The sequence below is a fragment of the Cervus canadensis genome, chromosome 14 (assembly GCF_019320065.1).
Source record: "Cervus canadensis isolate Bull #8, Minnesota chromosome 14, ASM1932006v1, whole genome shotgun sequence".
NCBI classification, from domain to species: Eukaryota; Metazoa; Chordata; class Mammalia; order Artiodactyla; family Cervidae; genus Cervus; species Cervus canadensis.
Genome location: NC_057399.1, coordinates 3,994,445 through 4,019,321, shown reverse-complemented (window position 1 = coordinate 4,019,321; position 24,877 = coordinate 3,994,445). Strand labels below are relative to the sequence as shown.

At 52.1% G+C, this 24,877-nt stretch overlaps 1 protein-coding gene across 2 annotated transcripts; it reads left to right on the top strand.

Moving 5' to 3' along the window:
- Nucleotides 1-954: 954 nt before the first annotated feature.
- CTSB (cathepsin B) lies at nt 955-22,167 on the top strand. Of its 2 annotated transcripts, XM_043486727.1 has the most exons (10): nt 955-1,107; nt 13,525-13,675; nt 14,307-14,392; nt 15,304-15,418; nt 17,224-17,342; nt 18,141-18,226; nt 18,524-18,667; nt 19,060-19,176; nt 20,290-20,418; nt 21,031-22,167. In XM_043486727.1, the coding sequence occupies exons 2-10, from the start codon at nt 13,550-13,552 to the stop codon at nt 21,114-21,116; spliced, it is 1,008 nt and encodes a 335-aa protein (XP_043342662.1). In that variant the 5' UTR covers nt 955-1,107; nt 13,525-13,549; the 3' UTR covers nt 21,117-22,167. The 2 variants fall into 2 exon arrangements, with proteins under 2 accessions (XP_043342662.1, XP_043342663.1); XM_043486728.1 differs by lacking the exons at nt 955-1,107; nt 13,525-13,675; nt 14,307-14,392; nt 17,224-17,342 and having other exon boundaries at nt 15,345-15,418.
- Nucleotides 22,168-24,877: the final 2,710 nt, after the last annotated feature.

The window sequence follows — 24,877 nt, the reverse complement described above, 5'->3', positions numbered from 1 at the left end:
CAACATTGTGCTTGCTATGTACATCCTCTTTGGGACAGGCCACGTGGCACCCCTTTTCCGAAACGGATTTTTGCCTGTCATGCCTTTATAGAAATTCTGATGCAGTTCTTGAAATTAGTACTCGGTGGTAATAACTCAGGCTTCCCTGGTAAAGAATCCGTCTGCAGTGCAGGAGACCCCGGCTGCATTCCTGAGTAAGATCCCCTGGAGAAGGGATATGCTACCCACTCCAGTATTCTTGGGCTTCTCTGGGGGCTCAGGCGGTAAATAAGAATCCACCTGTAATGTGAGACACCTGGGTTCGATCCCTGGGTTGGAAAGCTCCCCTGGAGGAGGGCATGGCAACCCACACCAGTGTTCTTGGGGTTCCCTGATGGCTCAGATGGTAAAGAACCCGCCTGCAATGCGGGGCACATGGGTTTGATCCCAGGGTTGGGAAGATCTCCTGGAGAAGGGAACCAGCTACCCACTCCGGTACTCTTGCCTGGAGAATTCCATGGACAGAGGAACTACTTAAAAAAAAAATCTTACATATCTGATAGGGACATTCTATTAAAGCTAACAGCCTTTTAAGGCTCTTCTGGGAAGCTTGATGTTTCGATGCCCCCATCTCTGGCAGTGGTTTCTAGATCAATGAAATAAGGAAAAACTATCCTCTCCACACAAGTAGGGATCGAGGCTTTGATACGCTGCGTCCCGTCCAGGGCGGCCCCAGGGAATTTCGCCTGGCACGGTGAGGCCCTGAGGGCCGCCTGCAGCCCCCTTCTTCTCCGCAAGGGTCCCAGTGCGCCGGGGATAGGCAGGGGGAACTCAGAACCCCTGCTCCCGGGCCCTGCGATGAGCCGGTGCCTACAGGGCGCCGGGTCAAAGCAGAACCCCAGCGAAACTGGGCGCGGGAGGCCACGTGACGCTCCAGGGCTTGGTGGGGGGGGCGCGCGCGCGCGTGGGTGGTCACGTGGTGAGTCAGCCGGTCACGGGGCGGGGCCCGGCGCTGTACTTAGCGCAGGGGCGGCTGCGGGAAGCTACGGCGGCTGCCCAGGCACCAGCATCAGCGGCTGCCCGGACACTCAGGCTGCAGGCCCAGGCCCTCTGCGGCGGCGGAGCGCGGTGAGTGCGGGCGGGCGACGGATGAGGAACGTCCCGGGCCGTTGGAAGCGAGGACCCTCGGGGAGTCGCAGTCCGGCGAGCCGGGCGGCATCGCGCCCCCCACCCCCCACCCCCCGGGACGTGGTTGTGATGAGGAAAGCAAGCTCTGCGCGCGGGCGGCCGGAATGCACTGCCAGTCTGGCCGGGAGGCTCGTGCCCCTTCTCGGGCGCTGTTCGGACCCCGGGCCGGGTCACCCGACCCTACGGTCCGCCGTCTCCAGACCAGGAGGCGGGGAGTTTGCCGGCGCTCCCGAGGGAGGAGTCTGCGCGGAAGAGCTTGGCCTGGATCCCTGCTGGCTTTCAACCTCAGCCTGGCTCCCCAGCCCTTTGTGAGCTTCTGGTCCTGTTTCCTCAGCAGATCATTGAGTTGATAGTAAATACTATCAACATCTGTCTTACTTGTTTTCTTTTTGTCGATGATTTTCCTGGGCAACTTTCTGCACACCGCCATACAATTTCAGGGGCCCCAGAAGACAGAAACTGGAAAACCGGAATCTGGAACTGGGTGGAGCGGGGTGGGAGCCACAGGAAGTTAAATCCACAGATGGAGGAGAAGCTAAGTAGAGGGGAGGGCAGGGAACTTTAGGGCACGGGGTGCCAGCCCCTTCCCTGGGAGTGTGAGGGGAGTGGAATGCCGGCCCCAATCCTGCACTGCTGAGGAAGGGAGTCAGGCTTGGGCCCGGGGTGCTGTGGGAGCGGAGAGGCAGGGCAGAGTCCCTGGGGGCATCGCCTGCCCCTCAGCTGATGACTCTGGAGGTCTGGGAGAAGGAGCATTGTGGGGTGACTGTATTTGGGGGTCAGTCAGCCTGTTCTGGTAGATATGAATTGGAGTTGCTTTCTTTATGGGCCTTGGTCAACCCCTTCCCCAGGCAGTGAGGAAGCCAGTGGGCAGGCACAGAGGAAGGAGAGGCCCGTATCCTCTACCTGACTGAGACTCATACCCAGTTGGAGGGGCATGGGGTTCAAAGGGAGACCTAGCACCTTTGGTTACCTTGGAAAAACTGCCCTTCAGGCATTTTCACTAGGCGTATATCTGCCAATGTACCTTCATCTAGTTGAATCTTTAGGTGATGGAAGGTGATAAGACAAAGAGCCTTAGCGGTGTGTCGGTTTGGTTAAAGGCTACTTTCCTTTTCCTCTCTCATAACGTTGTTAACTTCATGGAAGATTGTTTCCTGTTGGCACTGGTAGTGGTGACCCGTAAGCTTTGTGGAGAAAGAGTTTGGGCTGCCCCACCCTGTGTGGCCTTCCCGAAGAGAGTTGAAGGTGCCCTGGGTTCACTCAGACCTCTTAGGGGCATCTGTCCTAGAGCTGGGGTACTGCCCAGTGGAAAGGTGCAGATCCCTCATCTGGGGGCGTCACAGTCCCAGGGGGAGGCAACTCGGACCAGACGAGGGCTCTGACTCCAATTACCTCCGCTGCCACAGCGTCAGGACAGCCCTTTTTCTGAACTGGTCAGGTAGTGAGGGTGGAAGCCCTTTGTCTCCAGGAGGCACCTGCCCGTGTGTTGCTGACTCAGCAGCTTGAGCCGAGGCCCTCCTTGTGGACTGGCTCTTTCCCCAGCTGCTGGCCCTGGGAGTTGGGAGTAGGAAGTTGCATGTGTTTTAGGGCTTCAGATTTTTTTTGTTACCACTGGCAGTTGCATTGGGGAGTGAAGGAAGAGTGCTTTCAGGTGAACCTTGGAGTGTAGGTTGGGTGGTTTTCTTAAATGTGGTGATGAGTTGTGATTGTGTTGAATATCCCTGTCCTTAGGAGAGAAGGACCGAAATGTTTCAGGATGAAAACACACAATGTCTGCTGTTTGTTTTTGATGGTTTGGCAGAAGGAAAGTATTGGAAATATGAGAGGTTGAACTGTGTGAAATGATAATTTTTGTAGGTCAAGGAGCATTGAGATCAGGCACCTTGATACGGTTCAGTCTTGTGTGTAGGGTGGTCAGGGTTGACAGTAGGTTGGTGGATCTACTTGATCCACATGCAGATGTGTGTTGGACTCACTGGGTATTAGGAGGCAGTTGTCACTCTGCCCCTGGTCCTGGGTCTTCATTTTTTTAGGTTTACACTCAGTGCCCTGGATCTTCATCTTTCTTGGGTAACACTCAGGGCCCACTCCAGGGCTGCTTAAGCCAGGTGTTTGAGAAATGACTCCTGAGTCCCTCCATGGCTGATATGTTCACCTTCTACCCTAGTTTGGGTAGGCGGGGGATCTAGGGATCAAACACCATTAAATATTTAGACTTCAGTCCCTTTTTAAAGCCCAAGCCTCATCCCCACCTGCTTTCTGCAGCACCCACAGCTTCCTTGTCTCAGCCTTGTGTGTCTGGGTGGGAAGGAGGGTGGGTGGTGGAGTCAGAGCCTTCCCTCCTGGTCACAGACCCCCTCTGCAGGCAGCAACTTTCAGCTTCTTTTCTGCAAGTCTGTGTCTAGTTCCTAAGGGACGTTGTAACTCCTATCTGCTTTCTCTCCTCTCTCTCTCTTTTTTTTTTTTTTCTTTTGATGTGGACCATTTTTAAAGTCTTTATTGAATTTGTTACAACATTGTTTCTGTTTTATGCTTTGGCTTTTGGGCCACTTAGGTATGTGGGATCTTAGCTCCCCAACCAACCAAGGATCTCAAATCCCTACCTCCTTGCATTGGAAGGCAAAGTCTTAACCATGGACTGCCAGGGATGTCCCTGCTCTTCTCTTTCTAATTTTCCTGCATGATTTTTTTTTAATCCCCTTATTGTTTTTTTAATCCTTGTATCTGTATCAATTTATGAATAGTGTTATCGAAATGCACATGACTTTAATTATATCGCATGTATCCTTTTCCACTGGTGTCTATGAAATTGATTTACATTGATACGTACAGATCCAGTTCATTCATTTTAAATGCACAGTGTATTCCTCTCCTGAGGGACAGTTAGGTGGGTTTTGCTTTTTCACTGTCCTCACAAGGCTACAGTATCCTGTCTCTTAGACAGTTGCAAGGGTTTCTCTGGGGGAGAAGCAGAAGTCGGGAAGGTGCTCGGTCCTAAGGTGTGTGCACCATCCATTTTATAGATGTCAGTGCTGTCCACTGGGGTTTTACCAACATATTCTCAGGGCCGTGAGGGTTCTTGTTCCTCATATTTACCAACACTAGGTATTACCAGACTTTAATTTCTGCCCATCTGTTGTGTTTGAAAAGCTGTCCTTGTTTTAACTTGCATGGTTGGGAATTCCAGTTTAATTCTCTGCCCTAGGAAATTGATGATGAGGTTTTTCTATTTTTGTTGTTGATCAGTGGTAATTTGTGGGTTTTAGTATGTTTGTCAACAGTTGAAACTTAAGAAGGTTTCTTTTGATCCTAACCTAGGCATCTGGACTCGTCTTCAATTAGGTAATATTCTCTGGTTTTTTTTTAACTTTGAGGACACGTGTGGGTTCGGGGTACTGGCAGTCTGAATCTTCTGAGAAAACTGAGGCATCTGCAGGTTTGTGACGTGATGAGGGGGTTGGGTCACCCAGATGATGGTGGAGAAATCTCTGCAATTCCATTTCCTGGCAGTTCTGTCCCTATCCAGGTACACCATCCAGAGCTTGCCCTTGGTCTTTTCTCAAGCTCCAGGTCCCCTCACCTGGGAAACAAAAGCCTTAATCAGGACCAGGGGCCCTTTTCCAGCGTTACTATGTTATGAATGCTGGGTGCTAGGAGGGATGTGCCCGCAGTCTGACTGTGGTTACATGTCTCTTACCTGGCTGGTAAGTCACTCAGTGTGGCCATCAGGATAACCTAGAATTACCAGCAAGGGTACGGGAAGGAGAATGGGACAAATATCTAGATAGTGAAACGACTTCTTATAGAGCACAGTGGGAACAGCTATTCTGCCAAGAGACCCAGTGAGGCTGGGCTTCTCCATGACCTGCTGACCTGGAGTTGGGCAAGATGTGTTCATTGGAACAAACAAGTCCCATGGCTTCTGGGCTTGTGTAAGACCTGGGAAGGCGATATCAGCCTAGAGGTTGCTCCAGGGTTGAGGCCTTGTCACACATCCACTGGGAGCCTTCAGCCCCCACCTGTTCTGCATCTACTTAACTCTGCAGATATTTAGGGGGTGCTGTGTTCTGGTGGCTAAGGAGCAAAATAAACCATCATTTGGGCTTACCTGGTGGTGCAGTTGTAAAGAATCCACTCGTCAATGCAGGAGACACTGGTTTGTTCCCTGGGTCAGGAAGATCTCCTGGAGGAGGAAATGGCAACCCACTCCAGTATTCTTGCCTGGAGAATCCCATGGACAGAGGAGCCGGGTGGGCTTCAGTCCACGGGGACACAGAATCGTGCACAGTTGAGCAGCTGAGCATGCAGGCACACGCAAACCATCATCTGAGGAAGATCTTGATCCCCCCCACCGCCCACTGGGGTGTGTTTGAGGACAGAAGGAATTACCCTGGGGAGGCAGGAGTTAACCGGCGTGTGCACAGGGAGATGTGTTCCATGAGGAACTGTCCTCACGTGGCCCCCAGGAAACTGTCTTCCTGGGTGGCTCTAGGGCTGTCTGCTCCGAGCCAGGCAGCACCCTGCTGAGGGGCAAGTGTCTTCTCGGGGCCGCGGGGAAGGAAAGCAGGCCCACGTAAGAGAGGTGAGGCCCTTCTGCCGCCTGCTCTTGTACCTGCTGTCTTTCTGTGCCCCCAGTGCCCAGCCAGCAGGGAGATGTCGTCTGGCCTCGAATTAAATTAGGGAGCTGCTGCGTTCCTGCGGGCTGGAGAGGCTTGGAACACTAATCTTGTTTGAATCTTCAAGGATTTCTGAGAGCTTTTATAAAGTAGCCTCAAGGTCCTTGAGAATCCAGGCAGCATGCCGTGTCAGTAACTGAGACCAAGTGGGGATGGAGTGACCCCTTCAGCGTCTCAGAAAGTCAGCGTCTGAATCTGGGAGCAAGCTGGCAAGCATAAGCTTCTACAGCTTTCCAGAACCTTGCCCAAATGGTCCTGCTTTTCAAAAACACAACATTTTTTGACTGCCAAGGACCTTTCTGGGGGTCCATTTTTTTAGGCCTGTTGGTTAGTGGCTCAGTCGTGTCCAGACTCTTTGCAACGCCATGGACTATAGCCCACCAGGCCCCTCTGTCCATAGGATTTCCCAGGCGAAAATAATGGGTTGGGTTGCCATTTCCTCCTCCAGAGGATCTTCCTAACCCAGGAATCGAACCTGCGTCTCCTGCATTGGCGGGTGGATTCTTTAACACTGAGCCACCTGGAAAGCCCTTTTTAGCCCTAGACTAGTATTTTTCTTCTCTTTGTAGGGTATGAGCTGCTGTGACTGATCTTAACACATTATTGACTGGGGAATTTTTGCAGAAACCGATGCCTGTGACCGTAATACATCTTTGGTCAATGGTGTGTTAAGTGATGTTCCATTTGTGGGCACTGCAGCCATACAGTTTCCAGGCACTAGGGGAGAGCAGCTTGAGAAAGCCACACCATGGAACTTGGTGTGAATTAGTCACTCATTCTGGGCAGACAATTGGCAAATGGGGAGCAGAGAGAGTCCCCATGAGTGTCCTAAAGAGTTTAGGTGGGTGAGGGTGGTGGAATCCCTCTCATGGCTCCTGGATCCCGTGGAGCCTGCAGTGATGTGATAGATGCCTTTTCTGGGTCTCACAGCACTTGCTTTTAGGGGCATTCAGCTGCAGGGGGCCTGGCTCTAGGGGCCAGATAACCAGCTTGTGTCTGACTATCTGTCTCTTTAGCGCTGTGAAGATGAAGACTGGCAGCCCTTTTGGCTTCGTTTTCTTTTTTTTTTTTTTTAATGTATTTATTTTTAACTGAAGGATGATCGCTTTACAGTATTGTGCTGGTTTCTGTCAAACATCAGCATGAGTCAGCCGTGGGTTTACCCATGCCCCTTCCCACTTGACCCTCCATCTCACCCTTCTAGGGTGTTACGGAGCTCCAGTTTGAATTCAAAGCAGCTAATTAAGCGCATTTCCGTTAGGAACCAAGACATCAAACAGAAAGACCACATCAAGGCTGTTATTCAGATTCAAAGAGGAGGGGTCCCCGGTGTCGTTCAGTTCAGTCAGAGCCCCTTTGAAGTCGTCAAGGCGCTTGAGCTGCTCCAGCGTGGAGGTGGAGGTGAGCAGCTGACATCCAGGGGCCACGAAGGGGTGCCTGGCTTTGTGTGGGTGCCCTGAAATGGCCCCAGCTTCGAGGGCACAAGTGCTCATGGCGGCAGCGAGAAGCAAGAGTAGCTTTGTGGGAGAGAAAGAAACACAAGTTCTAACATGGTCCCACTGAATGTTCACAGCCCTCCAAACCTTCCACCTTACCCCCACCTAGAGCCACTCAGCTGCATAAGAAACAGCCTCAATTTGTAGCTGTTGGCAGAATGTAGGCACTCAATTCTTTTGAGCCGACTGTGAAAGCCAGCTGTCAACAGTATTTGAGTGGCAGCAATGGATAGGGGGCTTCCCTGGTGGCTCAGTGGTAAAGAATCCACCTGCTAATGGAGGAAACAGGGGTTCGATCCCCGGGTTGGGAAGATCCCCTGGAGAAGGAAATGGCAACCCACTCCAGTATTCTTGCCTGGGAAATCCTGTGGACAGAGAAACCTGGCGGGCTACAGTCCTTTGGTTTACAAAGAGTCAGACATGACTCAGAGACGAAACAACAGCAGTGGATAAGGAGGAACACAGGACCAGATGAAAGACTGGTTGGACGTGCATCCATCTTTTTCTGGATTAGCCGGTGGATTGCAGGTGGCCAGTTTGGAAATTTCAGGTATATATGTCCTGTCTCCTTAGGATTTAGAATCCAGTCTGCAGAGGGCTCTTAACCACATAAGAAACCTGTTTAAAAAATCGAGCTTGGGCTCTTGTCCTAAAGGCCTGTGTTCTATCAGCATTTTTGTGCGCCTCCAACTCCACCAGCTCCCCATTCTCATGGAGGCACCCAGGGCAGAGGGTGCGTCTGTAAGCCCTGGGAGGGCTGTTTGCCCAGCTGTTTGCACAGCTGTACTCATAAATAAATGACTCCATACATTTCAACACCAACAAAAATAAAACTAAATTAAAAAATAAATAAAAGATCAGGCTTGGCTGCATGTCCCTGGGATGTCAGGACTCCCGTGTGCAGTCCCTTCCTTCCTGAGTCCCGGTCCCCGGAGCCCACAGCTGGCTGCAGGGAGGTGTGGCGGGCAGCTGTGCTCTCGGGAAGCTGGACACAAAAGTGCTCTGGGGTCTGGAGCCGAAAGACATGAGACAGCCCGTATTTTTAAATGCTAGAGATTAGCTTGGAGAAGGGCCAGAGGGCGTAGAGGAGCCCATGCCCTGGCTTCCCAGGAAGTCAGCTGACCGAGGGCTGGAACTCACATCTGCCCACAGCTGCTCCTGCTCCGTCCACACCCTGGCGGGGTCTGGTGACTTGCAGGTGGTGTAATCCTGTATGGGGGCCTCTTCCCTCACCGTAAGGACTTTCTGTTCTTTCTCCCTGGTTTTTAAGGGGGAGAATACCCCCACAGAATGAGAAAAGGGAAATGTTTGCCCGAAAGAGGGGAAGTGAAAACTCACTGTGTTTCGTGCTGAGGCGGTGACCCTGGCTAACAGCACAGCTTGGGCCTCCAGCTGTTTGCGCGTCGTTTGCCCCATGTTCACGATGCCCATGGAAGTCGGCACCCCCAGGAATGCAGTTGCCAGTGCCCTGGACATCGGTCTGTCCCCTTGGGAGGAGAAACTTGACTCCATATTCTCTGGGATCTCAGTAGCTTCCGGACCCTCAGAAAGGGGGGCCCATTGGGAGGTCAGCTGGAGTTAACACCTATTTTAATTTCGGGCTCTTTGTGATGTGCGGTAGGTAGGTGGTTTGTGCGAACTGGGCTTGTCTGGCACGGGCTGTGAATGGGGAAAGGAGAGAAGAGAAGAGGGAGGAGGCTTTGTTGCCTTCTGACTGTGGCAGGTACCCTCCTCTCACTCTGGACTTCCACTGGGGGACACGAGTGGTCATTAGCCCCATTTTACAGGTGGTGAGACTGAGGCTCAGTGAAAGCAGGTACACAGTTAGGAAGTAAGTGGAATCCAGGTCTCTGGACTACATGCCTGGAGCTCATCCTTGAACCGCAGCCCAGATGCGGTCATGTGATACTGCAGCCCCAGTGGGCGAGTTGGGGAGGTGGTCCGTGCATTGCTGTAATCCCCAGGTTTGCGTGTCTGGTTCTCACTGAGGCCGGGGCTGAGCTGGGAGAACAGTTGCTAGGAGCCATGGGGTAGGACCACAGAGCAGGAAAGCGGCGTGGGGTCCCGGGCTCAGGCTGGGAGCTGCCCGCGTTTCCTGCCACCAGGAAACCAGAGAAATCTTAGGTGTGATCAGGTTGCACGGAAGCACCCCATTCTGCACATCAGGCAGCCGGCTAAGCCCGCAGGGGTCCCGGGGACACTCCGGTTTGACACACAGGGAGCATTCACGAGGATGGCCTCTGGTTTCCTGGGGACCCAGCTGTGTTCCTGGGACCCGGACAGGCTGTGCTGAGGCCGAGGGTGGCAACCCTTCCAGCCATGGTTCTGAAGGGCCTGTCGGCCCGGCCTCCAGCTGCAGGGGTGGGTCAATATGCAGGGGGCACACCTGTCTTCTCAGGGCAGTGTTGAGATGGCAAGTGTAAGTCAGGGCATCGATAGGAGCCCTCCTCGTCTCTGCCCAGAAGCCTTTTTAAAAGAAGCCCTGGAGAGCCCCTGTGTCCCTTCCTGGCACATGCGTGTACAGTGAAATATTTCCTGACAGTTTGGAGGCTCCCTGACTCGGGGTCACGTGAGCAGCAGCCTCCCCATGAGTCACTGAACATGGGAAGGGTAAGTGTTTTGAGCGGAAAGTCACTCAGAGGCGGCCTCTGACTGGAAATGCATCTCGGGCCTCCTCAGAACATGTTCTTTCAGTTGGGTGGCTTTCGGTCTTTGGTAGCACCAGTATTATTCTTCCTACAGAAACAAAACTTAGAATATAGCATGTTCACTCAAGAAAAATTAATAGGGAAAAAGGGAAGGCTATATAGTGAACGTGGGCTTCCTCGGTGGCTCAGTGGTAAAGAATCTACCTGCCAGTGCTGAAGACTTGGGAGCCGTGGGTTTGATCCCTGGGTTGGGAAGATCCCCTGGAGGAGGAAATGGCAACAGATTGAAGTATTCTTGCCTGAAGAGTCCCATGGACAGAGGAGCCTGGCAGGCTGCAGTCTGTGAGGTCTCAGCATTGGACGCGACTGAGCACGCACACGTATAGCAAACGTAAGCAGTTCCATGTGACTTGTGTATGGTTTTCTTGACGTTTTGCATGTAGTGACAGGAATAAACGTGTATGCGGGTTGAGTGCCCACACTTGCCATGACTCACCTGCTCCTTTGCTTTCTTTCACTTACTGTATGTATATATATACATACATATATACACACACATATATGTTATTGTCAGTACGATATGGTTCACTTCCACAAGTTCATTTCTTTTTTTTTTTTCAGTGGGTTTTGTCATACATTGATATGAATCAGCCCACAAGTTCATTTCTTAATGGCTGCTTTTGTATTTCATTATTTAACCATTTGCAACTTAACAGTTACTATTATAGATGCTTTTCTTTCTGGTCTTGTGTGAACACCAAGACTGTTTAGTGTACCTGTGTCTTTGCGTTTTGAGGCTTGTGGGATACATTTCAAAAGGTCAGATTGCTGAGTCAAAGGGTGTGTGGATTGAAGAGCTGATAGAGGCTGGGCGGTACCTACTGATGGGTAAGCAGCAGCAGCGCCTGGTTCCCCACCTCTAACCCCACGGAAACTGATCAAACCCTACAGCTCCTGGAAGTGTGGTGGAAGATAAATACCTCTTTGAGCCCTCTGTAGCTCTTTTTCTGTACATGTACTGTGTATATCCTTTGGCTGTTTTTCTGTTATGCTGTTTCTCTTCTGATTTTGGGTCCTTTGCTTACTAGGGAAGCAAAGCCTAAAGTATGTGTAAGAGCTGTTTTTTGTCTGTCACTTTGCATTTTGTTTTTTTTCTAAAGGGAGGCTTTACTTTCATGTAATCAAACATTTTCCCCTTAAGGGCTCTGTTTGATGTCAGTCTTAGGCCTTCCTCACTCCAGTATTGTGTTTGTTTGTTTTAGTAACCTTAAAGATTATTTTATTTTTGGCTCTGCTGGGTCTTTGCTGCGCACGGACTTTCTCGTGTTTGGCAGGCCGGGGCTGCTGTCTAGGTGTGGCACATGGGGTCAGTATTTGCAGCTCCTGGGCTCTAGAGCGACGGCTCAGTAGTTGTGGCTCACGGGCTTGGTTGCTCTGCGGCATATGGGATCCTCCCAGCTCAGGGATTGAACCTGCGTCTCCTGCATTGGCAGGCGGATTCCTTACCCCTGAGCCACCAGGATAGTCCGAATATGACTTTTTTTTAAGTGTGCTTATTTTCTCATACAACTTCTGTGTTTTTATGCAAGATCTTTGTTCCATGTAGCATTTGTGTGTGTGTGTGTAAGAACTTGAGGGTAAAGATTCAGTCTTATTTTTTTTCCTTTTTCTGAATGCACAACCAGTTGTGCAAACCCCATCCACCGAGATGTAGATGTGCGTTTCCTCCCCCGCCTCTGCCACACATAGGCTGTGCCTCCAAGTGGCCTGTTGTGTTGATGGACCCCTTCCTGAGCTGGCATTACTCGCAGTTCTTCATACCTTTCCACTCCAGGGGTTCAGGCCTCCGTCACTGCTGTTTTCCAGAACTGCCTGGCTAGCCTCACACATGGATTCTTCCCAGTGGCTTGTTGCTTAAGCAACAGATAAATTTAGATTTGTTTTGCTTAAATATAATTCACTGTGTGGGAGGCAGCCTGTTTGGTGCTGTGAGCCACCTCATCTTCCTGTTCCACTCACGGCAACCTGTGACCTGAGGAGGTGATGCAGGGACCAGCTCCTGAGGTTGGGGACAGGAGGGTCCCCAGTGCACGCACGCACATGCACACACACGCATAGACACACTCACTGAGAGGGCGTCTCCCCAGGCCTGGTGGTGCTGTGGCACTTGGATCATATTTCTTGCTTTCATCAGAGCCTCTTGCCTAAGAGTGTGACTCAGAGGCCTAGCTAGAACTCGCCTGTCTCCTGAGCTGTAGGCCAGTCCAGGATCCAAGGCCGTAGTGGTAATGGGATGGCTTACCTTCTCGGGAGCCCCGTCTCTGAAGCAGAGTCCTTGTCTGACTGGAAAAACCACAGACAGTCCCAGGAGACCTGTGCCACCGGCCAAACCAGCTCTGGTTCCCGGCTCTTGAGAAAGGCATGCAGAGCTGGAGGTGGACTTGTGTTTGCTTGTCTGGTGTTCAAAACGTGGCTCGTGAGATATATCTTCAGTTTCATTTTCTCTCTCTGACTGGTCTTCCAGTTGAGACGTGATTGTGGGGAAAGGTGTTTACTCTTTGGGAGCTCAGACTTGAGAAAAGCCCCAAGCTTGTTCCAGAAGTGCATGGAGAGGCAGGGGCAGCAGGGGCAGTGGACTTGACTTTGCGTGAAGATTTGGTTTCATCTGTTTGTTTGGGATGGACTTGTTGGCACCGCTTGTCGCCTGGGCCCTGGGGTGGGTTCTGACAGACAGCAGGCTGCCTTTGCACCAGCCTCGTAGCTCACGAGATGGTTGGTTCACAGACCATGCAGTGACCAGCACCATTTCAGACCGTGAGCCCCTTAGCTGGCCCTTCAGCAGCTTTGGAGATTAAGTGACATGGTGTCCTGCCCACGTCAGGGGGCCTTACGCACGTGGCACAGCCCTTCCTTGGCTCGCTGTCTTGTGTTCCTGGACGGCACGGTCTCTCTTAGCCAGCCAGACAGCAGCAGCAGAGCGCCACAGGCAGTGGCTTCCAAACAAACTTACTGCTCTCAGTTCTGGAGACTGGGAGTCCAAGATCAGGGGCCAGTGTGGTCCACCCTGCCTGGTCAGACTGCCCTGTGTCCTCACATGGAGGAAGAGGCAAGGGAGCTCTGTAGGGTCTTTTTTATAATCGGGGCACTAATCCCACTCATAGGGGTTCCATCCTCATGACATCATCATTCCCCCGAAGGCCCCACCTCCTGACACCATCACCTTCTGGGGTAGGATTGCTGCTTGAATTTGTGGGTGGGGGACACACATTCAGTCCATCGTGCAGTCCTGTGTGCTGTGGGCACAGGCTGGGACTCTGAGACAAGGCATGAGAGCCCGCGGGTGCCGGGGTCCCTGCAGGCACTCTGCCGACAGCCTGGCTCCAGAAGGGGAAGCCAAGGAGCATGAGGGGGCAGGCGGCGGAGAGAGGATGGGACGAGGCCCCCAGAACAGCACATCCTGAGGTGACGTCTTGTGTGTGTCAAGCACTTGAACCGAACGAAGAAACATACTGATGTCTTGTGTCCTTTCCTCTCCAGGTGAATCTCCAATCCAGTTTCCAAAATGTGGCAGCTCTTGGCCACCCTCAGCTGCCTGCTGGTGCTGACCAGTGCCCGGAGCAATGTGCATTTCCCTCCTCTGTCCGATGAGCTGGTCAACTTTGTTAACAAGCAAAACACCACTTGGAAGGTAGGCTGGGGGCCCCTTCTGTGCGTTCTGACTCCTGAGGGAGGGGCTGCAGCTGTGGCCCACGGGCTGGTGTGTCCTGGACAGTTGATCTGATTCATGGTTCTGGCTTGCTTAGGCCCATGCCCACTGCCCTGGCCCTTCCGTGTGTGTGTGTGTGTGTCAGTGAGAGTACGGGCACGTGCAGGTGCATGGGGGGTAAACCAGCCCGTGGAGTTCACAGCTGGGCTGATGCTGAGAGCCCACTGTGATTAGGGTGCTAACGTGGCCAGGTTCTGGTGGGGGTCCTTTCCAGGTGGCAAGTGGTGACTTCTTGTGTCCTTACCTGGCCTGAGGGGCAAGCTTGATCTCTGGGGTCTCCTTACAGAAGGGCACTAGTCCCATTCTTTAGGGCTGCACCCTCATGACCTGACCATCTCTAAAGGCCCCCACTGTGTAACAGCATCACGGTGGGGTTAGGTTTCAACATGAACTGGGGGGGAGACTCCATTCTGTAGCAGTGCCCCAGCACCCTTGCTCTCTGGGGCTGAGGGGCCCCCTGGCCTTGTCAGGCCCTGTGTGGGTGGTGAGCACATTCCACACCCCCAGCCCCCCAGGTGGGTGGGTGACTGCTCTGGGTGGGGCTCTTTTCCAGGCCGGACACAACTTCTACAACGTGGACCTGAGCTATGTGAAGAAGCTGTGTGGCACCATCCTGGGCGGGCCCAAGCTGCCCCAGAGGTGGGTACCCGCTCCCAGGTGGGGCACCCCGCTGCACCAGCACCACTGCCGTGTGAGCAAGATTCTGCCTGGCACAGGGGAAAGGGGGAGACAGGAAGGCTTCCCTGGCATCCAGAGGCCTCACCCGCCCCGCCCCGCCCCCCCACCAGGCTGCAGGGACCCTGCCCGAGGTGCAGGGCCAGCTCCCAGCGCCAGAGTTTCCTCCTCTGCTTCTCGGGTGTCCCAGCTGCAGAGGGAGAGGCCCCAGGTCTGAATGGTCTTGAATAAGGAAAATCTGAAAACAGCCATGTGATCTGCCATTAATGTTTTATTTTTCTTCATTTTATCATTAATGTTGCATTTTTCACATAGATACTTCCCTTGAAGGAAGCATTAGAAAAGTCTGTGAGGCTGGGATAGTTAAGTGATGGGACCATTACACAGTTGTGAAGATGTTTAAAAAAAGATGAACATCTGGCAGATGTTTGATTCGGGGAAGCATGGGGAAAGCAAGAGATGTAATTATCTGGACCCTGAGGTTAAAACTCTTAAAAAAATAAGCATAAAATAAGTTTAGGCAGAAGTATACAGAATGGTAAGTTATTTGGAGGAGTAGAACCCAGTTTTGTTTTTATCAAGCTCCAAGTGGGAAGTTCCCTGGCAGTGCAGAGGTTAGGACTCCATGCTATCACTGCTGAGGGCATGATTTTAATTCCTGGTTGGGGAACCAGCATCCTGCATGCTGCTTGGTGCAGCAAAAAAAAAAAAATTTCTAATAAAATTCCAAGGGGACGTCCTTGCACATGGTCCTTGCACATGGCCTCCTCCGCACATCATCATGCCTCTCCCTGCAAAGTGACAGCCGAGGCCACAGGGGTTGGGGGCGCGGACTGTAGGGTGACGGCTTGTGATGGAGACCTTTCTTTTTTCAGAGATGCATTTGCTGCGGATATGGTTCTGCCTGAAAGCTTCGATGCCCGAGAACAGTGGCCAAACTGCCCGACCATCAAAGAGATCAGAGACCAGGGATCCTGTGGCTCCTGCTGGGTGAGGCCCTGCTGGCCAGAAGGGAGGGTTGGGGCCAGGGGCTGGGTAAGGGCGGGATCAACCAGGGATCTAAGGTTAGACAGGTTGAGTTTAGGCAAGTCACATAAACTTCTCGAGGCTCAGTCTCCCCTAGTGTAAAAGACAGATCCCTGGCGGTTGTGAATCACTGCAGGACCAGGTGGAAGAATTGACAGGCAGAGTGTCCTGTACAAGGCATGTCCCACATATGGGTTGTGAAGCAGTTTTGATTTCTGTTGAACACTCTCTCCTGGGCCATCAGCAGACACCATTAGCTTTGACCCCTGCTCTGCCTAGCTACAGTCCAAGGTCGCACAGAGTTGGACACGACTGAAGCGACTTGGCATGCCCTCACTGCTTCATGAAGTAGCAGTGCATCTGTACCAGTGAGCTGTCTTGACTGTGTTTGTGTGGGTAAAATACGTGATATAAAAGTAACTATCTTAGTCACTCATGTGCCAGCCAGTGGCACTGGGTTCATTCCCATTGCTGTGCAACCATCACCACCTGCGTCCACAGAACCCGTCACCTTGGAGAGCTGAGACTCCACCCCCACAAAACACAAACTCCTGCTCGCCTCCACCAGTCCCCAGCGACCACTCTTCTACTTTCTGTCTCTCGTGACGTTTTTTTGTTTCTTTTAATTTTTGTTGGAGTGATGGCTCAGACAATGAAGAATCTGCCTGCAGTGTGGGAGAGCCAGGTTTGATCCCTGGGTCGGGAAGCTCCACTGGAGAAGGGAATGGCTACCCACACCAGTATTCTTGCCTAGAGAATCCCAGGATAGAGGAGCCTGGTGGGCTACAGTCTGTGGGGTCACAAGCAGTTGGACACGACTGAACACACATAGACATGATTGCTTTACAATACTGTGTTGATTTCTCTTGTGCAGCAAAGTGAATCAGCTACATACATCCCCTGATTTTTTGATTTCCTTCTGATTTCGGTCACCACAGAGCACTTAGTAAAGTTCCCTGTACTATGATTTTTCTGGTTTTTTTTTTTTTTTAAATCAGCAAATCAGTTGATTACAGGGTGAGTCACAGGGTAGGATCAGGATGGGAGATGTGAGTGGGGACAAGAGTCCGGAACCATTTGCAGCTGTACTCCACACCGCTGAGGAGCCTCTGCATTTTTATAGCTAATCTAGGGTATGGGAAGGGGTAGTTAGGAGCTTGAAAATGGGAAGTACATTCTTAAGTCAAGATTCATGAATGGGTAACTAGGCATTATGTCAGTGAAGGCTTTCATCATTGTTTGGGGACTAACAGAACATAGAGGCTACATGGTCCTAATGATTATGAAACAAAGTGTTAAATACTAAAGCCTTTGATGACGTAGAAGTGATTCACTGCATCATGCAGTCAAGGTATATCAGCAAAAGGACGGGAGAAGCTCTACGGGCCCAAGGTGGCATCATTTATGTCAACAGTCATACACTCCACCCCTGACTTTGTTATTTTGGGTGGGGGAGCTTTTATAATACTAACTAGTCTGGGTGTCTCATATAAGTGGAATCATAACAGTATTTGTCCTTTTGTGCAAGCTATACTTTTATGTTAAAAATCCCAAAACTGCATGTTTCAGAAATAAACCAAATGCCCAGGTAGAGGTCTGGGGTGAACTGGTCTCTTGCTTTAAAGCCCAGCTTGAGCCCCGGGACCCCCAGCTGCCTTGAGAGAAACCAGCCACCAGGAGGCCCGAGGTGTCAGCTGTGGCCTCCTGGGTGCGGGCTGGAGGGACCGCAGCGTGGAGCGGGACTCACCTCGTGGGGCTTGTTCCTGCAGGCGTTCGGGGCTGTGGAAGCCATTTCTGACCGGATCTGCATCCACAGCAATGGGCGTGTTAACGTGGAGGTGTCTGCTGAGGACATGCTGACCTGCTGTGGTCTCGAGTGTGGAGAAGGGTGAGTTGGAGCCCCCGGGAGCTGCCCCAGGAGACCTGCCCCAGGAGACCTGTGGGTGGACTGAACCGGAGGGCTCCCTGTAGGGGGCAGGACGATGTCTCCACTGAGACACATTGGGGCCCCCGGGCATCTGGAAGCAGGCCCTGGGAGATACTGCTTTTAGGAGGCTCCTGAAACCAGGCTGGCCCCCCACAGGGCTGGACTGGAGGTCGGTCGGGGGGGAAAACAGATGTTCCCGGTTTAGTTTCTGGGTTTTATTGTGCTGCTTCTCCTTTCCTGTTCCTTGGGGAACAGCTTGGGGCCTGTCTCCTCTGTAATTGAGGTTGATGGGTTCCCAGATAAGCCACATTAGGAACACAGCTCCCTGTTTTCTGCCAGTTCTGGCCTTGGTTTGGTTCTCAGATGTGGCTGCAGATGAGAAAAATCTGGGGGGTGAAAAGAAAGTAAAAAGGGAGTGCCTAGGTCTCAGCCCACAGCAGTGAAATCCCTAGAACTGGTATTTGTAACATAGCCCAGGGATTCCCATGTGCTGCCCTTTGAGAACCCCTGTCCAGACAGAAGAGACAGCCTCCTGGTGAGCACTTGATTATGAAAGTACTTCTGATTGTGAAAGTACTTGGTGGGCAGGCCTGGGAGATTCCCGGCAGGAAGTGACCATCAGGAGAAGAGTTGGGGACTTTTGGGGATCTGGGAGAACCGATGGGCCAGTTGCTGAAGGCGGTGATGGGTGCACTGGGTGGTGGTCTGGGAGCAGCCAGGACAACTCTCACACTGTTTAATGAGTGGCTCTTTTCTCAGCTGTAACGGCGGCTTCCCCTCTGGAGCCTGGAACTTCTGGACAAAGAAAGGCTTAGTGTCTGGGGGCCTCTATAACTCGCATGTAGGTGAGTGTCTGCCTTTAGCTCCCATCCAGCCAGATGGATTTTATAAGCAGGAATAATAGTGGTCTCATTTTCCCCTATAAAGTGAAGATCAGGGTTGAGGGTACATTGAACGCTGGGCTGAAAACTCAGGTAGAAGACAGGGCAGCCCTGTGTACACAGAGGCAGCAACTGGAAGAGGGCAGTGTTGGCGCCACAGACTCTGGGTGACTTCTGTGCTCGTGAGCTAGCGCCCTGATTCTTCTCTCGGGCCTCTGAGGGGCTTCCTGCTGATGCCCACCTTTCTCCTTGGCCCCTCAGGCTGCAGACCGTACTCCATCCCTCCTTGTGAGCACCACGTGAATGGCTCCCGGCCCCCATGCACCGGTGAGGGGGACACCCCCAAGTGCAGCAAGACCTGTGAGCCCGGCTACAGCACGTCCTACAAAGAAGACAAGCATTTTGGTAAGCGGGGTGGGTGACCCCCCGCCCTGGGCCCGGGGAAGCTGAGGGAGGAGGTCAGGGCGCTGGAGTCACAGGTCAGGAGAAGCGCTGCAGTTAATGCCTCTGATGGGAGGGAGCAGCACACTGTTCTCTGCGCGTCTCCACCCTGACACCAGTGGGATTGGAGCCTTAGACCCTCAGACTCGGAAGGAAGAGACCAAACCCCTCAGTCATGGGGAGTAATCTGGCCTAGGAGCCTTCTGCTCCTTCCCTGCTTCTAGGGCCTCATGCTTACTGCGCACGCACGCACACGCACGCACACGGCAAGGTCCCGCCTGCTGCGTCCCCACGAATCGGGAGGTGGCTGGCCCCCTGCAGGAGGCGCCCGCCCCACTCGGCTGGTTTCTTCGCAGGATGCAGTTCCTACAGCGTCTCCAGCAGCGAGAAGGAGATCATGGCAGAGATCTACAAGAATGGCCCAGTCGAGGGGGCCTTCTCTGTGTACTCGGACTTTCTGCTATACAAGTCTGGTGTGCATCCCCCCGACCCCACCGACGGCCCCCGGGGAGGGACGTGTGGGTTCCTGGCTGGCAGGACGTCCCCGGTGGGCGCCGGGCCTCCAGCAGCGCCGCCCGCCGCTGCCCACTCTCTCGGCCCCTCGCCCGCCCTGTCCATGGCCAACTCCTGCTCCTCCCAAGCGTCCCCTCCTTTCTGCTCCTGGAGCCGCCGGCCCCATCTCTCCACCTCCATCCCTTCCCCATCACGTCCGCAAGTAACTGTAGGTTTCCCGTTCTGCACCAAGTGACCTCCTCTGTCGTCTTTGTCTTGATAAAGTCTTAGCCTTGTGCCCGCCCCCAGTGGGTGAGGAAGCGAGCACCTTCCTATGGGGACTCAAAGGGGGAAGGGGGCAGGATGGTCCCCACCCAAGAGCTGTCTTAGAAATCCCCCAGCCCAGACAAACGGTCTGTGCTGAGGACTTCTGTCTCATTTTGTATTCTGCTTGTTCGAAAACTCAAAGCTCTCCAGTCATTTAAAAAAAAAAAAGACCAAGTTGCCTGGCGAGAAAAAAATTATAAACCTGGCAGTTCTTAACTTCCACCAACGTTATATAAGAGAACACATTTCGGATTGGACAGTCATTCATCAGTAACCTGGTGGTCCTCTGAGCACCTCAGCGGGTGTCTCTTCCGTCAGTCAGCCTTGCAGCTGCCAGCCCAGTCCTCTCCCATGGTGCCCAGCCTGCACGCTGTGCCCCAGAGTAGCACTTTAAAACTCTTAAGCCACAGAATGCCTCTGACAAGTCATTGCAGGGAGTCCCAGTATGGAAAACAAATGATCGTTGATGTTTTAATGTATCAGAGTTTCTAACTTAAGAGGCAGGCAACAAGCACATTGCATTGCACTCCATCTTAGTATTTATCCCCGGTGTTCGAGTGTGCTGGGCTTTCAAAAATACATTTAAATAATTCCCGGATGTTATGGGACTCCCTGGAGTCTTCCCGTGGAACACCCAGGGCTTTCCTTTGGCTGTACTTTCCTCTGGCTCCATCTGTCCTGTGTGGAGTTGGCCGGCTGAGCGGGTGGGCTGCTGTGGGAGACCAGCGGTGCCCAGGCTGAGTCTGAAGGGCCTTGTCGTCCCCCAGGGGTGTACCAGCACGTCACCGGAGAGATGATGGGAGGCCACGCCATCCGCATTCTGGGCTGGGGAGTGGAGGATGGCACCCCCTACTGGCTGGTCGGCAACTCCTGGAACACTGATTGGGGTGACAATGGTGAGCTCAGTACCTGCTCAGAGGGTGCCCAAGCCCGGGCACAGTGGGCATCGTGTCCACCCGCTGTGCTGGGGAGCTGGGGTTTCCGCTTGCCACAAGGGCAGCCTCTGATCCCAAGAGGGGGTGTGGGTGGGGGCGTGGCCTCGAGCCACATGTGCTCGTCCTGGTTCCTCAGGGCAACAGGTGCAGGGGGCGGGGGGCCATACCGTCCAGAAGTCTGATACAGGGCTGGGTTGGAGGGTAAGTGGAAGCCCACCGAGTACCTTGTGTCCCGGTTGGTGACAGCTTTGGGGCGGGTTTGTGACTTCCACTCCCCTGTCTTTCAGAGCTGGGTCTGTGGCTTCCCAGGTGGCTCAGTGGTAAAGAATTCGCCTGCTGGTGCAGGAGATACAGAAGATGTGGGTTGGATCCCTGGGTCGGGAAGATCCCTTGGAGAAGGGAATGACAACCCACTCCAGTATCCTTGCCTGGGAAATCTCATGCACACATGAGCCTGGCAGGCTATAGGCCATGGGATCACAAAGAATCTGACACGACTGAGCATGCACGCTGGCTATGACGGCAAAGGTCAGAATCTAAGCAGACTAAATGCGTCTTACTTCTGCTCTCCAGGCTTCTTCAAAATCCTCAGAGGACAGGATCACTGTGGAATCGAGTCGGAAATCGTGGCTGGAATGCCGTGTACTCATCGGTACTAGAAGATCTGATCTGCGTGGGGGCCTGTCTGCTGGCCCAGGGCCAGTTTTCCCCTAAATATGGCCACTTAGACTGGGGATGAGGTGGGGGGTGGGGTAGGGATGTCTTTTATTTTTTGAGTTATGATAATATATAAGGGATTTTAGACAGGGTCTGAAGAAGACTGGGTTGGGCCAAGCTGCATGTCTGCCATCGGGTCTGTCTTCCAAGGACACACAGCCAGGCCTGCCCAGGGACAGACTGCTGCCCCAACACGAACGTGTAGACACAAAAGCCGCTGCCGAAGCAGAGCGAACCTTTCCCTGTAGACGAGCTGTGTAGTGCCTGCTGCTCCTGCTTCTGCCCTGACCACTTCTACACTGCCCCCCGCCCCCAGCCCCCCAACCCAGCCCTGCCTCTGCATCACCAGGGAGCAAGACCTTAAAGGGTTTGTAGATTTCTGAGAGTGGAAAGCAGAGTTCCTAGTTAGATCCCTGCACAAGTAGGCAGCTTTCTAGATCTGGAATAGGCTGAGAAGAGACGGTGGGGAAGCCCTTTGGAGAAAGCCCTGTTGTTCTGCCAGGTCCCCTGCATCTGTCGAGCTTTGCAGCATGGCTCACCCTCTCTCGTCCCGTCCTTGCTGTGATCCTCTAAGTTTTCTTTTTGTGCACCTTGGCTAATCATGTGAGTGAGAGTCTACTACTTGGAAGAGCTGTGCTACTTGTACGGATTGTCTCCTTCAAACTAGGCGGTTGTGACTTGACTGATCTTACTGCCCTCTAATCCACAGTGAAACTAGTTTGGCAGGAAGCCAACTTTTACCTTTTACAATCACTGCTTCACCCTGTTAAATACAAGGGATGGCTGCCGATAAAAAGCCTCTCCTTCAGTGTGAAGTCTGCGTTCTGGTGGCATCTCCAAGATTGTGTGTCACTGTCTGGACTTCTAGCTGCTGTCTCTCCTTACCCCCCAGAAAGAATCATGTTCCCATGGATCTGGGTGCCCTCGAACCTCTAACCAGGGATGTCTTGCCTCAGTTGAGTGGAACAAAATAAATACCTAATTTTAACTACATTGCTGCTGCTGTACTTTCAAACCGTGGTGCCTCATCTCTTATTTTCCTGTCATTCTCATCAGCCCTTTTCTGTTGATTAAGCAGCTCTGTCCCTGTTATGTTACAGTAAGAACTCTTACCTCTTTTTTAGCAACCATACACCAGCAGTGACCCGAGGAGTCCTGCAGGCATGGTGTACTGGTGGTATAACCAGTCCTAGAAGGACTGGGGCCCTCCAGCGTTGGATCTGGGTGAGAGCAGAGTCCATGTGTGGTTTTATGAGCTCCTGGTCTCTTGGATTTACATTACTGGTTAAGAATTACTTATTTCTGGGAGTTCCCTGGTGGCCCAGTGACTAAGACTGCGTTCCCAATGCAGGACGCCGATTCAGTCCCTGGTCAGGGAACTAGATCCCACATGCTGCAACTAAGATCCAGTGCAGCCAAATAAATTTTTTTGAAAATTACATGTTCCTTTGTATTCTTTTGCATTGTCCTAGATAGTACACAGTAACAGTTCAGTTCAGTCGCTCAGTCATTTCCGACTGTTTGCGACCCCGTGAACCACAGCACACCAGGCCTCCCTGTCCATCACCGACTCCCGGAGTCCACTCAAACTCATGTCCATTGAGTCAGTGATACCATCCAACCATCTCATTCTCTGTCATCTCCTTCTCCTCCTGCCCTCACGACCCCGTGAACCACAGCACACCAGGCCTCCCTGTCCGTCACCGACTCCCGGAGTCCACTCAAACTCATGTCCATTGAGTCAGTGATACCATCCAACCATCTCATTCTCTGTCATCTCCTTCTCCTCCTGCCCTCAATCTTTCCCGACATCACAGGAACATACATACACGAAAGACACCAGTTCTTGAGGGATCAGGAGGCCATTAGAATTGGCAACATCCACTCCACCCGCCATCACCGCCATCACTGGCCTGTTGATACCACAGATCACTTCCCTTCCACGACTGGGAGCTGGACCACTGCTCTTCTGAGCAGCAGGGAGGTTGGACTTTGGATGTGCCTCAGAAGTTAGGATCAGAACTACCTCATACAAGCTCTTAAACTTCTGGTTAACATGTAGGAAAAACTGGTGGAACCCAGTACTTAATGGAATGTTTACTGAGGTTTAAAGCTTTTACACTGTTTGTACAATTTCAACTGGGAAACATAACCTTGGCTCTAACATTTTCTGCCCACTCCCAAGCTGCGTTGAATAGTTCCATTTCCTTTCTCCCATCCATGCTATGTACCCACTGGCATCTCCATCCTCAGCTGGAGGCTAGCAGAGATGCACTAAGTGGACCAAAATGGACTTTGGGGCATCTCCATGTTTGGCCTAAGGAATCGTTGCTAGGAAACAAAAAGAATTTACGACTGGGACTGATGTCACTACTTCAGTAAAAAATTTGCCACACTGATACCACCTTGTCACCTCGGCTCATTTTTTCTTGGGTGGCTCCAAGCAAGGGGACAGACAGTTGGAAGTGACAGTGCCTTTTCATTCTTTAAGTGGAGGAGGGCATATTTTTGTTAGAAGTGGGAGCAAACGTTGATCAGCCTGTCCCACTCAGAGCATGCATCAGAACACTACACTTAAGAGCCCTGCTACTCAGGACTGGCCCATGGGCCCGCAGCATTGGCATCTCCCTTATAAGAAATGCAGAATTTGGGAACAGATCTGAGTCTGCAGTTAAAGAAGACTGCCAGGGGACCTGTTAAAATGCAGGTTTTGAGGCACCTCCCCAGATCTCCTGAGAAAGCATCAGTTCAGTTCAGTCACTCAGTCGTGTCCAACTCTGTGACCCCATGGACTGCAGCACGCCAGGCTTCCCTGTCCATCACCAACTCCTGGATCTTGCTCAAACTCTTGTCCACTGAGTTGGTGATGCCATCCACCATCTCATCCTCTGTCATCCCCTTCTCTTGCCTTCAATCTTTCCCAGCATCAGGGTCTTTTCCAGTGAGTCGGTTCACATCAGATGGCCAAAGTACTGGGAGTTTCAGCTTCAGCATCAGTCTTTCCAATGAATATTCAGGATTGATTTCTTTTAGGGTTTATTGATTTGATCTCCTTGCAGTCCAAGGGACTCTCTAGTCTTCTCCAACACCACAGTTCAAAAGCATCAATTCTTTGGCGCTCAGCCTTCTTTATGGTCCAACTCTCACATCCATACATGACTAGGAAAAAACTGAGAAAGCATGGTCCTAGTAATCTGGAACCTTCAGGCAGTTCACTGAAGTTTAAGAATCAGCCTTAGAGCTCTGTTCCCAAAACTAAGAACCTAGAATGCCTGTTAACAAACATCCAGCCACTCCTCCTGCTACACCCCCAGCTCCAGAGAAGGGGCCCAGTAAATAGAAGAGGGGGGCTTCGAAGCAGTTTCCAGTGGAAGGGTGGGTGTGTTTGTGGGTGCAGGTCTTAGTTACAAATCCAGAAACTGCCCAGATGGGGTTGGGCTCTGTGAGCTTCTTGAATTAAAGCCCTAGATTCAGATTTGTCAGAAACTCCTGTGAGGACAACTTAAAATTTCTCACTGGAAGTAGGAGCCAAGTAGACTATACCGAGGACATATAATCACAGTGCAGAGAAGAGGGCAGGGCAGGCAGAGTTAGACTAAAAATACAGGATGCTCAATTTGAATTCAGAAGTCCTTTTAAAAAAATCATTTATTTTTTGGCTGATGCTATGCATGTGCTTTATCTAGTTGCAGTGAGTGAGGGC